The 18,748-nt window shown below is 37.1% G+C and overlaps 1 protein-coding gene and 1 long non-coding RNA gene across 3 annotated transcripts in view; one reads left to right on the top strand and one right to left on the bottom strand.

The window, feature by feature from the left end:
• Positions 1–1,861: 1,861 nt before the first annotated feature.
• Positions 1,862–2,522, top strand: LOC134667284 (uncharacterized). Its single transcript, XR_010098621.1, has 2 exons — positions 1,862–2,008; positions 2,310–2,522. It is a non-coding gene; the product is annotated as an uncharacterized LOC134667284 (long non-coding RNA).
• A 60-nt stretch (positions 2,523–2,582) lies between these two features.
• Positions 2,583–18,748, bottom strand: part of LOC134667259 (WASH complex subunit 1-like) — a 74,593-nt gene continuing 58,427 nt past the window's right edge. For both annotated transcript variants that reach the window (XM_063524597.1, XM_063524596.1), the window contains exons 6-7: positions 10,642–12,278; positions 2,583–10,382 (exon numbers count right to left, since the gene is read on the bottom strand). In XM_063524597.1, the coding sequence (XP_063380667.1) occupies positions 12,099–12,278 (180 nt within the window). In that variant the 3' untranslated portion in view covers positions 2,583–10,382; positions 10,642–12,098. The remainder of the gene's footprint in view (positions 10,383–10,641; positions 12,279–18,748) is intronic.

Genomic DNA, 18,748 nt, shown 5'->3' on the forward strand with positions numbered 1-18,748 from the left:
ATAGTTGTTTGGCCGGATACCGGATACCGGATATTCGGCCTGACCATCGGCCGAATATCCGGTATCCGGCCGCCGAGTATTGGGCCAGCGGAACTATACCTAGTTTTCGATTTTTCAGGTGCGCATTCTGCAGATTTTACCTGTTTCCTAGTAAACGTTCGCGCGCACTCATTTCGAACCTAGAAATGAGTCCGCGCGAACGTGGAATGTTCAAAACAGTGGAATGATAAAATTGTTTTAAAATAATAAACAAGTACGATTATGACCGTGTCTGTTTCTTAAATCCAATTTGTTTACTCCGAAATCAAGCAATGTTACTATCCGGCCGGAAACCGGATAGTGACCTACTATCCGGCCGGATACCGGATAGTAACCGGATATCCGGTGCATCTCTACAGTGTCAGATCATTCACTTGGAATTATGGTAGGTACTTTTTCTATCTTCGAAGAACTAGGAACACGATCTATTCCGAGTATTCGTTATTTAAAAAAAAAAAAGTGTTTTAACTGTGACATTATGTACAAACAGCAACACTCCTAGCTGTCTGTCGGTTGACTTTTACCTTTTGTAATAAGGTTTACATTACGAACTATCAGTTAACAGTCTGGGCGATGGTAGAAGAGAATTTTGCAGTCACATCTGTCTTTATACTCGATATTGACCTATAAGTTTCAACTCCCCAGCAAACTAAATACCTACCTACCTTCCTTTTGGACGCCAATGACCGATATATCCACACCGCAGGTTCAACGCTAAAGACTGATTAATCGGTCACAGACCATATGACAACATAGACCTACGTGCATATGCATAAAGTTCAAATTCAGTTTTGACACTTCGGTGACGTGGCGTCCGCGTGACAGCTTTTGTGTTAGACACGGCGTCGAAAAGCTTAAGGTAGGTACTTAGTTTGCTGGGGAGTTGAAACTGTCACGAGGGCAAACTTTCGTACATTATTACTTATAAATTAGTAGGTATAAAGATAGAAACACTGCGTTCGTATTTAGAATCTCATTTTAATTAATGACATAGGTATATTACATACATCATACATAACATTTAAAACCGTTCATACAACGTTGGTATACAATACTATATTAACATGATCAAAACATTAAAATGGGCACCTGAATATTTACACAATTTAAATAAAACTACCAGACGGATTAGCTTAACTTACGATGTTTAAGTTAGGAATTACATGAGATAAGTAGTTTGCTATTACATTTGCGATCATTTAAATATCTGCCTTCAGGATGTCAGCAAAATGGAAACCTAGGACTCGCAAAAGAACCCTGTCAAATTGACAAATACGGTAATTCGCCAGCAACTGGCCACTTTCAGTGACTGGCCGCCCTAAACTAAAAATGATTACTATTCACCTATAAACAAAATTCATTTTAGTATAAGGTTTCAATAACTGGCCACCTTACTGACCTTACACTAAAATGAATTTCATTTATAGGTGAATATAATTAATTTTCGGTTTGGGGTGGCCACAGTTACTAAAAGTGGCCAGTTACTGGCGCGTTGTAATGAGATTGCTTACAATTTTGAATAGCATCCTTAATCTTATAGAGAATCAGGTTTCCATTTTTCTGCGCACGAAGACGTGCTTAACCCTTTAACCACCAAACATTTATAAAGACGCGCAAAATTAGGTACAGTGTAATATAGACCTTCATGCATTCCAAATAAGTTTACGATGGCGAATAATAGGCATGGTGTTCAAAGGGTTAAGTTACCATTGCACCTTTATGGTTTACAATTTATCACTGAAACATGTATTCAAACAGACGAGGAGCTCAAAATATCTTTACACTGTTCTAAAGTAGCTAGTAAGAGTTTGTGTAGATATTATTGAGCTCCCCGGAAACTTAAGTGATCTCTCTCAAGTTTGTTTAACAATCCATTGATATAAAATGCTGCACATAAATAATACTCGTAACTAACCTGGCTCTAATTAATGGAGGAGTAAGTTTCCAAAAGAAATGTTACGTCGGTATAGTGCATATAGTTTTGTAACAGAGCCCGGCGGCTAATCCTATTGTCTATTGTTAAGTAAAACCGCACGTGCTAGTCCAACGCTCAAAAAACCAGTGTAGGTGCGCTCTCCGATAACGCGCCTTTGTTACGCATCTCGATGACACATTTTAGACTGGTTCTGTAGTGTTCGACTCGCCGGCACTCAGTAACCGAATTACGCAGGTTTTTATGCAGGTGGTTGTGGCACGTGGCACGAGCGGTTTTACTTAACAATAGACAATAGGATTAGCTCGGGCTCAGTTACAAAACTAGGAACTATAAGCGAAGGCTTAGACATAGATCAAAAAATCTACAGACATGTTTATTTTTCCCAAAATAAAAACTTTATGTACACTTATGTAGGTATTTCGTTGTATTGTATACTTTAATTTTAACACATTCATGTGCCGAAAACCCGACTATCGGGTAATTTATGATTTCGTTCCCAGGCCGGACGTCTCGATAGTCGAGACCGTGACACTACTGCTTTACATGAGGGAATTGTTGTGGCCTGGCGCAGACGTCTTGTTTGGCTGGGTGGCACTGTATGTGTTAAAAAAACCTTTTGTAAAATTACCCCTCCTTTATTATATAACTACTATATGACGTATTTGACTACATATTCTTGTACATAAATTACGTCAAAATATTGCATTGCGTCGGCCTAAATCGCAAACCTCGTAATTCCATTTCAAATAAATTGGTAATTGCCACCTTGGACAGCAATACTTATAGTCGCAAACCCCGTAACTCCCCCGGAGGAGTTACGAGGTTTGCGATTTAGGCCGACGATTGACTCAAATAGGAAATGCATTGATTATTAACTATTACAGTAGTTCATTTAAACCAAACAGTCAGAACTTAATAAAATTCTACAAAGGCAAGTATCCCTAATTGATAAAACTTAATTTAAAATACGTACAGATTATATTTTACAGCGTGTTATTATACTTATTGCTACTTTATATACATAATTTAATATTAAATTCAATATAATATCAACAAGTCTAAAAACTCCAAATATTTATGCACCCTGCACTTATAAGCTCTACCAGCCACTATTGGTTTCCAACCTTTCAATTCCATTTTACATAAAATTTCTTAACGCAATCTATCCCCTGTAGTGGACAACCGCGACGTTTTTTCATTTAAAGCACAATTATATTTAAAGAATAAGCTTCCTTGTCAAATGACAGAAAAGTTGAACTGCACAAGGGTTTACTCCCAAAAAACTTAACATCGTCCTTTCTGGTTTCTAATCGTAGAAAATAGAATAAACCAGGACGCATAAAGGCAATCTTATCACAATGTTAATTCCAACCCTCTATCACTTCGGAAAATATTTGGAATTCATAGGTAGTTTGAAAGATCTAGATTAAACTATCTCTACATTTATGTAGAACCATCAAAAGCGAGCCACAAATTATATCGGTCGCTTCAGAAACAAATATACTAATGGCCTGTTTTTGAAACAACCGGTTTTATATTAATCCTACATAGTAGATAGTAGGGAAGTAAGTACCTACTTTAGGGCAAATTGATACCCAATAAGAGTGATTAAGGTGGGAGACATCTTTGTTGGTTGCAATGGTTATGGCATTAACATCAAATGTTTGATCGATGGAAACACGAAAACTTGACACAGTTTTCTGTTGTCCAACTATATTTAGAGTAATTAATAATATTAATATGATATTTAAAATCAGTTAAAATTTTAAAAGCTGCATTAGTTGTAATTTAACATGTTGTAGCCCCGAAAGACATGATTAAAGACTTACTACAAACACTAGTTTTAGGGTTTAAACCGAATAAAAAAAGACTACGTCTCCAAAGTACGAAGATTTTCCTTTATGTTTACAACCACTTTAGTGGGTCTCCAAGATTGTTGGAACTAAGAGGCGCCCGATGCTCAAACGGTTGGGAACCGATGTCCAAGTGTCTAACGCAGAACTTGCATCCCTTTAGCATGAGACCGGTTTTAGAAGGACGGCTGTATGCCCACGACAGGCATTTAAGCATCAGTACAAAATATGTAATTTCACTGTGACCTGTTATTTGGTGTCGTTAAACGGGGCTCTCTGGAACTGTTTAATATTCGTAGTAAAAAGTAGTTTTATGATACAGCTGCCGGCAAGAGTTGGCTGTGCCGAGGCAAACAACTACGATGGCGAAAGGAGATTATGATTATGAAGCTCATATTTTATGTAGTTAATTTCCTTCCAGTTGTTTAATTTAATCTACATTATTACCACCAAAATAATTAATTTGCGGCATTTAAGGTCATTTTAGGGACAGCCAAAGTTTTCCATCAGAAACTTACACTTTTTTATGTACGGTTTTGAGACTATACATATGTAGCCATGAACTAAATTGTATACATAACCGGCATTATAAGTAATTAACGTTTATCTTTAATTAGCGTCAAGGAAAATTGACGTATAATAATAGTAAACAAGTGAGCTGCGTACTACATTATCGTAATTTTTTTATTTCGTTGGCAAATAACTACTGCAAATTGTAACAAGCATAATATACAGCCTTTATTTTAGGTGATTCAATACTCGGAGCGCTCAAATGGCATGATTTTTCCGTCTTTCAGCTTCGTCTCCGATTTCAATGAATTATAGTGCAAGGTCTTAATCATAGATTTTGCGTTGACCGAAAAACACGGAAATAAACATGTCTATTACAAGATCTTCTTTGGCGGTAAGGTAAAGCCTAGCTATTTCTTTACATGACATGCGCAGTAGAACTTCAAACAAGAAACAAGTGACTTTTAAGTATCCAAAGCACCAACCGCGCTCAGAATTCGGAATAAAGTCTCACGTTACTAATCCACGTTTCTGTTCAACCGCGCACAGCTATTCGTCGGAACGTAACTGTGCGCACGCGCCGCACCCGAATACAAATGTACTACCGTCCAGTTTAATGGTAGTATACATCTGACCTCTATTACCGTGCTGTCACAACTAATTTTAAGGCCAAACTATGCAAGGTATAAGCTTAGAAACAAACAAAATAGGACGCTGTAAAGACACCGCCGCCGCGGATTTGACTAATACGCCTATAGACTAAGCCCATCACGTTTAAGGCCGGGATCTTTAAGCTAAGCCGTCACTAATTGGTAATGCAGGGAGGTTCTGTCAGTTATTATAATAAGTCAGTTTAGTTGCTTATTTACTGTACTCATGTATTACATCGGCATTGTCAAGCGTAGTTTGAATACTGTGAACGCCCTTATGAACCGCTTTCGGTAAATAACATATGATCTTTTTAAATTGGCGGATTTTAGTATTGTAATAGAAATCAAGCTCCTGTATAGGTACATATTATTCAAATCAAAAACAATTGACGGCGAGCTTAATGTTAAGTTTGGCAATATAACTTCAACGCATTCACTGCCAGGGGGCGTGGCCTAGAAACAAACTTGTATGGCGGTGAACGCACATGTGCGTCGGAGGCAGTGAATGTGTTAAGTTTGAATAGTTTCCCAATCCATTAGGTCAACAAAAAATAGTTTATCCTTTTATCCATTACATTTACAATATGGAAGATTCTCTGTGGATCCCCTCACAGTTAAAAGGTTAATAATATATGTAGTTATTAGACAAATTGGGCATCTCCCGCTTTTTGTAATTTATTAGAAATGGGCCTATTTCGGGACCGCTTGGGGAGTTAAAATAACATGTTTTTTTTTCTTAGCGGGGTGCAAGCCGGGGTTGCGAGGTGATTTGGTGAGCACGTGTGGAGAAGCCTTTGCACATGTTTAAATAGTGAAATTCGTTTTTATATGGTCCTATCGTATATGGAACGAATTTTATTGCCAAGCGATTTTAGCAAATGTGCATGAGACAATGTCACGCCCAAAACTATTAAAATAAGATTTATAGACAGTCACCACACGGGATTGTTATGCCATTTAGGGTTCTTGCTATATTGGGAATTCTATAGCGTAAGTATTGAACAACCAATTAAGATAGGACCTTAAATGGCGTAAATTTCAAATAAAGTAAACAAGACTTTGTTTAATGAACGAACGCGGTAAATCTAGAGCTCCACATAATTACAATATTTGTAGGTATACACCTAATTAGTGTATCGGGTTTCTTCTTTTGCGTAAGTAGATTATGCCATAATAAATAATAGTATGTTCGTAATTGATAATAATAAGATACGAACGGGAAAGCACATAGCCGGGATTCCGGCTATCAGAAGGTAGAGCGAAATAGCATTTTACCACAATATACTAGAGTAGAGACTCCTAATTACATGCCGATGCTATATTTGAAAACTAATTCACTGTTCACTTTGTTTTCCGCCAAATGTAATGCTAATATTTAATTACAACACATGTACTAAGAGTTAGTTATGTATGCTTAGTATTAGGTACAAGTTATTATTGCAATTAGATTTCCTGTTTGATCATTACTCCGTGCTCACTTGCTACAGGAAAATTAACCTTTAAACCTTTCAAGTTTACTTTATCAATTGTAATTCTACAAGTACCATCACAGGTATCCCGAACCTTATTAAATTTCTAGCGGATCTTCACTCCATTAGCATTATCGATGTTAAATGTGCAATAATAACACAAATGGCCACGCAATCGTTCATATAAAAACATTTCAACAAAGAAATATTAACCCAGACTTTTCGGTTCCGGACAACTGGAACCATTTATATAATTTGTGGGTTTTTAACCTCATTGCGAATTCTGTGGTTTAAATTCATAAAGAACTGTTATGTCAGCATAATAAAGATGTGTATGATTTGCGTATTATATCTAACATCGATTTCTCGGAATCCCAGCAGGATGTAACTGTTATTGAACTGGTTTCTCTTGGATTCCGCAAAGCGGCACAGCAAATTTGGCTAAAATTTAAAAACATAATTTGCATAAGTGGGTGGCCATATATAAGTAATTAAAAGTTTATATATTCATTTACGTAACGCCAAATGTAGTGATAAAGTTAAATTATATTTACCTATGGTTACATTCCTAGATGTTTCCTAAAAGTAGTGATAATAAATAAAAAAAATAATGTAAATAAGTTTAAGATAGAAGCTTAGAAGGCTTTAACTTAAGACCGTGAACTACTTTGTAAATAAACTGCGCCAGCCTTTAATAATTGATTAAATCAATTTATGATTATATATTTACAAAAAAATGCAAGCAAGTCGGCCGGCGTAATTATAAGTTTTATAGCACCGTAAGTAGTGCCGTCATATATATACTCGTACATAACATTATCATATATACGTTGTCTACCTTTATTTATGTTATTGAAACAAGATGGTAATTACATACATATTTATGACTCACAGCTAACTCGTAAACAAGCAAACCTATATTTTTTAACGATTCATTCAATCCTCAAGTCTTTCCATCCAAGTCGGCAATATATATATATATATATATTATATTATATATTCAAAATTAATTAAGCAGATGCTATTTAAACTTACCTACACTAAATGGTTCTTGAAATTGATATATACCTATATAATGGTAATTTTTGCAAAGTATCGGTCATATTTTTTTTTCATTGAGATTAGTAAAAAAAAGAAATAGCGCACCGACAAAAATTGCGAATACAAAATATATTTTCGCAAATGACGACATAATCAATAAGCATGTATAAATTATAATGAAGTCAACTTCTCAGATCCCCTCGTTAACCTTACTCGGAATTAGCGTAGGCACTTAAAACATTCACATTAACTATAATCGTGGACAAAATATGTATTGCGCTGTGTAGTAAATTTATAAACAAAAGACATGTATAAAATAGACTGCCAATCTCCCCACAGTAGCGTCAACACCAGTGTTGCATATGGCGTCCTGAAATATTTTGAGTGGCACTTTGACTACTTCTATTTGCTATTTAACTAATGAGTTAGAAACTCATACATTTATTCATCAGGATAAATGGCGAAGTATACATAATATTGTATATTATGACCTAGAACTGAGCAAACGAGCCATCCACAACAGTGATAAGATACTAAAGAATAATTTGAATTACAAACTGAATAACAATTGCGACTCCCTGATAGGAGTGATGGAAATTGTCGACCCGAAAATGTAACTAAGTAACAGCTCTTTTACATCGTGGTTTGTAGCACTTTATGTTTTACGTATGGAGGCAAATGGCTTCGAACGAATAAAAAAACGACGTCAACGTCAAGTCTACGTTATTTACGAGTCTCTAGCTAAATAAACCTTGGTTTTTGTATGTAATCACTAATCGTCCGCGGCGATAGTTCGCGTCCCTTCTCGGAATTAAAAAAGAGATAGCCCCTTAGTGAGAAATGTGATTATTCTAATACGGAGCCTTTTCCGATATCAGCTGGGCAGATTTATGTGCGCGCGCAGCTTCGGGGAAGCTTACGCCATTATACTTGCATTAACGCGGGGAAAGGCAAGGGAGTACACGAACGGAACAGAGTAACGAGTTAACGAACGTGGTGCATAAAGAACTTAGAAATAGTCAATTATAACGCCGTCATTAAATGCTGTTATTTATTTATCTCCGCGTACTTATAATATGTTATGTATTTTAAAAGTAGTGTCTATGCATTTTCTCTGATCGTTTGTCATGTACACGAGCGACAATTTTACAAGCCTAAAACGGCAACACTGAGTGGATGGAGCAGACTATAATGAAGAGAATTTTCTTGAAGAATGCTACCCGTTTAGATTTATAAAACTGTAACGTGTAGCTTCCTGAAACGAGCAACTAAGAGCACGCAAACATGCGCGGCAATTGAGTGGGGTAATAGTCTCAAAAACGTTTGTATGAAAGTGTACTCTTATACGTTCTTTACTCCCGCGTTATGGTGATGTGAAACTCGCGTCGTTGCCACCTTTTATACGGGAAACCAGTTGTTCCCGATCGCTCTGATAATGCTGTATAAGTAGATCTCCGATAACACACTTGTTACAAATACAAATCTCGAAGTCAGACTTAAACTCTGCCCTGTTATGGCAAAACAGCGTATCTAGATTAGAAATATGTAATAAGATACGCTGTAACAGGGCAGAACTGGCTCTGGTCTAGTTAACCTAAAGCAGGGGTTTCCAAACTTGTTTACCCAAGGGCTACAACAAGGCCTCCACTTCGTTTTTGTACGCTGGTTTTTATAGTTATGTAGTAGTTTTTCGCGGGCCGGATTGAATTGTTTTGTCTCCTTTCGTAGACCAAATAGTTTCGGCTCACAGGCTGTACTTTGTAGACCCCTGAAGAAATTAATTTGGTAATAATAATACCACCCCGATCCCTACACGCATGTTTTATAGGGTTCAGTGAAAAAACTGGCAACCAACTGAGCGCGATAATGAGTTTCGGACATTATCGTTGGGAGTTTATTTCTAGTTAATACGTTTTTTACGGGTTAAACTCTACTAAAAAGTCTAAAAAAACATTCCCGGTGGATGCCAGAATAACCCTCCACCCGTTTAAATTTAGATTTAAACAAAAACAAACACACGGTATCAGTTGGAACGAACACGCGCGAGCGCGGTGTTTGGTCAGTGACGCGTTCTTTAGTAAACAGACGTCACCAGCACCACTGCATTGCATCGGTACCAAATCTGGATCGTGAGGGCTTGTATGATAAAGCAAAGCTCTTTTGATAGCAGCTCTATTGGATAACTTCAAAATCTGCTTTCCCTACTGTATAGTAAATAACGAGCAGTCACGGAATTCGATTTTTGTGTCACTTCGTAGGTCTCATGTCGCTGTCACAGTGGCAATCAATATGAAAGCCGCTATGGATCTCATATTGTCACTGTGAGAATGTGTAATCGGGTCAGATATCAAATTTCTTGGCCTTATACCTAATGAAATAATCATTCATCCATACGATTGATCAACGATTGGTTTTGTATGTTAGCAAGGCAGCATCCTTAGAGCCATAATATGACCTGATTTTTAAAGAGTAAACAATAAAGGCGTTAAAAACATCATACTTAAAACGATAATCCGACGGGAACTGGTATTTACCTAGACTAAAAAATCGTCTTTCTTTATGTAACTATGATTGGAAATCCTGTCTCACGACGTATATCCCAGCGACCTTATTATCTTGAACAAATAACTAATAAGTTATGAACCAGCTCATTACGTTACACACGTTTCTCAGTATATCATAGTAAATACTCAATAAATCTCGCGTCAATTCATAAAATAGTTGCTTCTACGAATGTACTGACGTGGAACGGAGTGGAAATAGATTTGCAGTTTCGGCTAGTGTTCGTGTTAAAAAGAACGCGATGGAGAGTTGTCCTTTGAATATGTAACAAGTAATAGTAATCAGTTGATTCAATTATGCAAGTCTCATGATTGATTGTAATCTATATGTCGGCGCCCGATCGTAAGATCAGGCAGATCGTAAAGTTCCTGTGTAATGTTTTGACTATAGTCACATTAAACCAATATATAGGTAGGATAGGTTCGTTAGGTTGCTTCAGATGCCCGAAGGGCAAACTGCCCAGAAATAGGAGCCCCGCGTAGCGGGGCTCCGTCGACTCAGGGAACGAGTCAAAGATTTTCATGTTTCACGATATGCCTAGGAATTTCACGATATGCCTGATCTTACGATCGGCCGCCGACATATACACGTCACAAGATTGATTTCTGCGTCATCCACGCGGTGAATAAGTGAGTGGTCCCCGAGATACGTAACAAGGCATAGTAGTATCCAAGAGAAAAAACATGTGGTGTCATTCATTGGTGGTCTTTCATTGCTTAAAGTTGTCAAGGGTATCGGGGTCACGATACACTGGCGACTTAAAACTTAATTACTCGCACTCGCGTAACCATGAGAGTAGACTACGTATGATAGCAGGAAAACCCCATAAAGTAAATTAAGCGGAGAAATTGGTTGGTGCTTCTAATAGCCGGGTATCCACCGGGCAACTACGTAATGGCAGCGGAAATTGGAATGTTTGCCGAACTGACGCGAGGCCTCGGACCTGTGAGGTTTACGCAAATATTATTTAGCATTCGATTGTATACAATATTTGCATATGACCGCTATTTTCCGCGAATTCCAAAGAAACACTGAATACAAAATCAAAATAATTTAGTAGATGATACTAAGAAAAATTTTGCTTGAGTTATTAGCACAAGTAGATACGATATAATATGCTTTCCAAAACTCCCATTGACCACTTTTGATGTTTTTTTTTACATTAACAATACAAATACTTATTCTTTCGGTATAACTTATATGGGTCACATTTCAGATCTATAATTAACAAACAATTTAATCGTTTTCCTTGAAGCGTTATGTTAGATAAATAGTTAATTTAATGTGTAATTTATAATTTCACTTAAAATTGCCTGTACGTATACATATACTAATCCCACGCGTACAGGTAAGTATGTACTAATTTTATTGAATACCAACGCTTCAATGAAAACGAATAAAAAATTAACGACTTTTGATAAATACGTGACAGAATCTTTGGAAGAATGATATGGAGATTTGATTCAAGCGCCGGAATGTTTGGAAATACGCAACGCATCAAAACGCACGCATGGTGTCGCAATTTGGGAGCGAACGTGTCAAAAAACTTTAAATGTACCATGCCGTTTATAAAAGTAGGCGCCAGAGGCGCTGAATGTCTGTGACAACAGTGTCAGACTCAAGTGTCAGATCGTAGTACAAATCTCAAGGCAGCTGTCGATCTGAAGCTATTAATAATTGGAAACCACAACCAGAAAGCCTGTAAGATTCAACCTACGATGAGAAGTCTATGATGTGGTTCGATTAGAGGACTATATTCGAGCGTGTCACATAAATTCTTAGGTAAATTAATTTTGATGGAACTGCGGGCGCTAGCGATCCTTACTACCCGTAGTCTAGCACTAACTAGCATAAGCCAAGAAGGGATAAGATTTGGTGACAAAGCTATAGTATCGCTCGTTCCGCTCATGACCGCAGGAGTCCTGCTGTGTTGATTCATTGGGTTTCTAGCCAGCGTGTGCACGAGCGAGCCCCCTGATGCTGTAAGTGTTGTTGCCTCGCTCCCACTCGTCGCCTTGACGCTGTAACGATTGTTGTCTTACTCCCACTCGTCGCCGCTAGAGGAGGCCTGCGGCGTGGACTCGCCGGGCTCAGGGATGACGCTAGCCAACGTGTGGAGCACGGAGCCCCCGTGCCGCTCGGCGCCGGAGATGCCGCGCCGGCGCATGGAGAGCTTGGCGTGGAGGTCGGCCATCAGGTCACCGCCGGATGCAGCAGACTGTAACAAGATCAACTACTTAGATGGCATACATCATCAACATTTGTACCTACCTATAGTTAATTATTTGTTTGACAATGATGCTTCGATTCAATGCAAAGAGTGGTGGCTGTGAGGTTGCATTAAAATATTATTACCCGAGTGCTGGGTTAAGTAAATTAAAGTTAAAATACACTCTTATAGTTAAGTACTAATACGAATGTAGGTATAGCTAACTCAAAGCGTTTAATAATTTTAACAGTTTAAGTGAAGTGATTACAGTTAGAGCGTAATTAATAATCAATTTACGACTATAAAAAGAAGCAAGTAATTAAATAATACTGATAAGTACTAAAACCATCACGATTTATAGGCAGTTAAACAACGTAAAGACGGGGCCAACCGGTCGAATCGAGGACTTTTTCCATTACTTATAAATATTGGTTTTACTCAGAATCTAAAACCCGTTTGGAAAGCTCAAGATCCTAACATAAGATTACTTGGAATTATCGAAAACGGGCTATCTCCTAATAGATAATGGAGCTTGTAGAGGGAACATTTAATTGCGTCTCTTTATAGTGCAGTCAGAGATCATTGGCATAAGGTGACGTGATTTATTTTATTAGTCGTCGCTGTTCACTGCGTGGACGCATTGAGATACTGCAATCAAAGTTTTTATATCGTACCACATACTGTAAATAAATTAAAGTAACGAAATCTTAAGACAAACAGGAAGGGATCGGTGTGCTAAAGGAAATTTACGAAGAAGGGCTGCTGACCTAAGCACTACTTATAATAAGTTAGAATAACGCTTATCTACATTGCTTGTAAACGTCTTGTAGAATTACGAACAGACATGTTGCTCATTAACCACTCTCCAAGGATGCATCGTGCAAACTTTGCAAAATGCTTAATGCTTTGTCTGCAAAATGCGAATATCCAATAAAGATCACCTCATCGATTAGAATAGTCAATGCTTCAACGGGGTTAGGTTTTTTGTTTCTAGATCTGTTACTTTTTTCCTACTTGTACCTAACAGGATGAAAATTTTAGAAAATCTCCATATTATAAAGATATGTACTTCACGTAATATGTTTACTATGGTTGTGCAAGACATTTTTGACGCCTTGGACGATAAACGGCGCTCCGCTTATCAAGTCCACAGTCGTAAAATATTAATAAAGATGTTTATGATTCGTCTGTACGCATCCGACGCCTAAGGTTATCTGACACTTACACATGTATACTGAGAACATAACTAGCTTTAAAATACAATCAAAATGAATGCCTATGGGATAAGCATAAAAAGCCAAGCAAGAGCTTAACAAACTCATAAAATATCGAGGGAAAAATGAGATGGCTGGGTTACCTATGGTGCTGATATAACTAAAAATAAAGCCCAGAAACTTAGGGCAATAAATCGTCGGGTGACAAGCAAAAGTCACTAACTAACACCAATGAAATTATTGGACAATAAACCGTGTTATAAGTGTAATAAAGTGCATTGTTACTTTAATTTTTTTATAGTACTTAGTGACTTTTGCTTGTCACCCGACGAAATAAGGATGTACGTTTCAAATATGGAAGCGAAAGTGTCAATCAGGAAAACTTACGGTAGGTCCCTACCTGGAGTACCTAGTATACTCCAATATTCTATGTATGTACAGCCACCTGCAATAATATGTTACACAACGAAGGCCGCAAAAATATCTGACACGATCTTATTTGTAGAGCCGTAAGAGCGTGTCACATATTTTTGCGGCGTTCGTAGAGTAACATATTATTGCAGGTGACTGTACAGTAGCGTTCAAAAGTGCATGGATAGATGTCGACCGTAATGCCTACGTGTCCATGCACTTTTGAACGGCAGTGTGCTTGTAATTTATCTCTAATCTCTAATTTAGCTCATTATTTCATTAACATTGCATATTAAATATATACTTATACTTTGGGGCATCAGCCACCGCGCCATATTATCGTTCGTACCGCATTGTGTTCCATTAAATTATTATTCACGTGTTAATCAACCAAATGGATCGCCCTTGTGAAGGTCGTGCCTGGTTTTATGGCGGTCTACAAAGGATTTGTATTTGTAGTTCTTTGAAAATTTGGTGGTCGCTCTGCTTTTGGACGATTAGAGCTTCATTTCGCCGTTCCTAATTTTTGCAGTTGCAGAAACTAGTTCCTATTCCTACCCATAGCGTATGTATGACTGTATGTAGGTATGTGTAGGTGTATGTATGTAAACACTTTATTGTACATAAGAGAGATTACAGAAACAATAAATAAAATATATACAATAACCTCTAGCCGCCAATACGTCAAACCTTGCCAAGCAAAATGAAATCTTGATTTTGTTAACACAAAGTTCAAATTAGAATGGAACAGGAGACTTTTTTATAGGTCTCTGGGCGGCTAGAGGATATACAAAGGGAGAACTACTTATCCCTATATATAAGTAGTATACAAAATAATTGATTTCGGAGTTACGAATATTGACGTGGGCTTGCAGAGTAAAATTAGCTTTTTGCACGGAGGACAGATAATAAACGGTTTTAACAACTTTAGCAGGCTGAAAGAGAAAAGTTATACATATGTGACAATTGTGACATATGTCAGGGAGAAACAACATGAAACATAAACATTATGTGGAGTAGCTTGATCTGTTCTGTTGTACCTGTATATAAGTATTTATATGATATAAAATATTTCGTACAAGTTGCCAAATAGTACCAATGTGTGCAAAAGTCGAGTGAACCGCCGCAGCCGTGCAAATAATGCGCTTTTGTGTGTCTATATTATCTCTTGTCAGCGTATTATCCAATCAGGGCCGGATGTTAAAGTAATTTCAAGTCATTTGCCGCCTCAAGCACCCTCTAGCTGCCAATGAACGCTTCCTCCTCGATTCCTCTTTATTGTGCTTAAGATAAACGTGCACTGTCTAAAGTAGCTGTCAATACCCTCGGAAGACCCAATGTGCATTACAATGTACACTTCAATCTAATACGAACCTTTTGAAGATGAAATAAAGTAGCATTTCTTTTGTTTCATTGTTTCCTAAAACAAACGAAAGTCACCCTAATGTATATTATACTATACCGGGTGTGGCCTGTAATATGAGCAAAAAATTTAACTGTAGGCTGTACTCCTCATACTGATCAACATTTGTTCAGCGACTTTTAAAAATAACTTGTAGTTTGATTTTTAATACACTTTAAAGGTTATTCAAAGACTCAATGTATTGCGAATTTTGTTATGTTTAAGGCTTGACAAGCAACGTCAATCACAATAATATGGCGTGGCGATGGCGTCCATTGTACATAATATTTATTTTGTATGAAAAATAGGGAGTCTAATAAATACTTTATAATTTTTAATAGTTGTTGAACAAAAGTGTCAACGTTTAAGGAGTACAATTTATGTTTTAATTATTTGCTCATGTTACATGCCACACCCGGTATAACAAGGTTCGAAATAAAAACTGGGAAACCTTGTATGGTGGGCCTTACGAGGATACACTTGCAGGTAGCTAAAAAAAATGGTGACTTGCTTTGTTTAACCATAAACATATTTGTAGACCAAAGTGTTTATTGAATGGTAATTCTTCATAAGGCGCTTGATTAAGGATAAATTATGGCTCCTAAAGTGCCTTAACTATTCACTGACACTGGCAGTTGGCCATACTTCTTATTGCTCGACTATCTGACAATATGAAACAAAACCTGGCCGTTTTTATGGTAGACATTACAATCGCCATTGAGATAACTCAGCGCTAAAGACATTCCTTTTATGCCTGACAGTACAATCGCCATAGAAATAATCCTGAGCTATAAATATCTAAATCCGAAGGCACATACTCCGTTAATGGCGAAAGTATACCTACTTACAAATCTTTGTGAACTGAAGCTTAGGTGAAATTACTACTAGTAGTATTTTCTCAATCATATTATATTAAAGACATTTAAGATTAATGAAGTTGTTGGTAAAGTGACGATTTTGCGTCTGACCCGAGCTTCGAACCTCACAAAGTTAAAATATGCAGTGAATATGATTATCCAAATAACGTAAGCGTTACTTAATCTTGACACGTAGATATGAGATTGTATGAATCGTCACTCTAAAGCAATGTCAAAAATCGCAAATATTGCGTAAGTACAGTCGCTGTCCAAATTGTGTGGTGTGTGTGTGTGTGTATATGGAAGCGGCCAAGGTGCCCAAAAATATCTGAACACGGACTCTAAGGTCTCGCGATGTCTTATGGCGACTGTACGAAGTAGTAATATAAATATAAAACCTGCCTTTTGTTAAGTCAGAGTTATTTTTTACAAAAACTTTACGCGGAAATGTGTACGTAAGGAATGATAAGATACAATCTCGGTCAATAACACACTCGATAAAAACAACTGGTAATGGCACCGTAAAATACCTTTAATTAGACACGCTTTTGTTATTTACACAAATGTACTCTTTATTTGCGTGCCACAAGGTTGATTATAGCAATAAAGTAATCTATGTCAGTTTGAGAATAGGATTGATTCGTGACAGAATGGGATTAGACACGGTTCTGGCGAGCTTTAGTCGCCGCGGGACGTGAACGGCTACGGAATTCCATCCTTTGTCAACGCTGAATGTGCTTAAAGAACAAAAAGAAAATAGATGAAAGGCGGGCCAATCAAAGATCTACGCTCTGTGTGGGCGGGGTGCAAATACCAGTACCAGACTATGATTTTGACTACTGGAACAACCAAGCCTTTATAGCTCAAGCAGCTTACAAATTACAAACACTTTTGGCACCTGCCACCCCTCAAATTTAAGTAATAATAACTATATATATATAAGTAATTCATACTTAATTACGCGTTTAATATATATATATATATATATATATATGTAGTATGAATTACTTAAGATTCATTGTTATTTATATAAAGTATACATGACAAATGTGCAAAACAGGGAATTTACCATCACGTAGCGCAGGAAAAGTAGGAAAAGATTAAAAAAAAACAATGTGCAAGTTCACGAACGAAGAGAAGAAGAAGGGAATGTAATATAATTTAGAGATGGCCTTCAACACTGATCAGCAGAGCAGGGGGCCGATTTTTGAATTTCGATCGCTCGATTTCGCCACTCGAAAATCGGTGGAAAACGGCAAAATGCTAATTTTTGAAATACGAGAGATCTAAATTTGGAATCTAGTGGTATTGACCACTCGATTTCAATTCTATTAGTAGAATTTAAACGCCTAGTAGTGGAGATATCATTTAACGAAATACACGAAATAGAGTGGTCGAATTTCAAAAATCGGTCCCCTGGCCATTTACTCCTCTTAAATTGAGTAATCCGGCCTAATCATATGTGTAACACAATCGAAACATTCCAAGAACTATTTCGTCTTGCAAAATTGTGTTATGACTTGTGACCTAAAACAGTGTCAAGTATACTTAAAACACTGGATGTTTTGAACTTTCGACTAAGTTTAATAATCAAGTATGTACTTAGTTTAAACCTTTGTTAAGGCATTAGAGCTTATTGAACTATAATCACGTGTGACTTAGCAAAACCCAAAGTACAATCTAACATATATTTGTACGGCGCATTTGCCGTAGCTATTGACAAAACGATGTAAAGAACAGTAATGAGTCATGATCACAATTTGACTGTTATCCCCGGCACGATATCCTGGAACGGACGGCTTCCGTAGAAAACCAACAAAGAACAATTCCATGGATGTTAACTGTTACCCACCCACTAAATTGTGTACTGTTGTCCGATACAATAAAACTGGCCTAACATTAGTGCCGGTGGAGGCAGTTTATTTTATAATTTGTGTTCCGAAATACTGCATATTGCGATAGTTCTTAGCTTTGGAAAATATTAGACTGCTTTTTACCCCCAGAATCAATGGTCTTCATGGCTAGAGACGGCGCGTATAATAAAATCAATTCATAAGAAAATTTACGACGGCACGGGGAAATATTACCGTGGTAAATATTTGAAGGGAAAATTATTGTACACTCGTAGGTACTGAATTTAAATAGATGTAAATCATACCATTTATAAACTAATTGCTTTTAAATTAATAGCTGTCACCTTTATTACCTAGGCAATATATAGTTTAATAAAATACATACATATATCAATTGAGTATAGGAATTTTGGTAACACTTTTCTTCTCTTCTTTAGCTATGTCACAACTTGGTCTAGCAAAGAGGTTCGAAAGTCGAAACACACGGTACTGTAATGTAAGTACGAATGATTGTATAGCCAAGCGAAAACCTATAAATAACATTAGTAACATTATATTTCTCAATTTTATCGTCTACAAATATATCTGTGTGGAGCAAACATATTATATTATACATTCGGAACATTATGGCTTTCTCTAGGCGCCGTCTGGACAAATGGGTCTCGTCGGAGTATTTTAGACATAAACAAAAGTATTAACAACCTATTTAACTTGGCAGGCTTTCAAGAAATTATGTTTATGA

This window comes from Cydia fagiglandana, chromosome 9 (assembly GCF_963556715.1).
Source record: "Cydia fagiglandana chromosome 9, ilCydFagi1.1, whole genome shotgun sequence".
Taxonomy (NCBI): domain Eukaryota; kingdom Metazoa; phylum Arthropoda; class Insecta; order Lepidoptera; family Tortricidae; genus Cydia; species Cydia fagiglandana.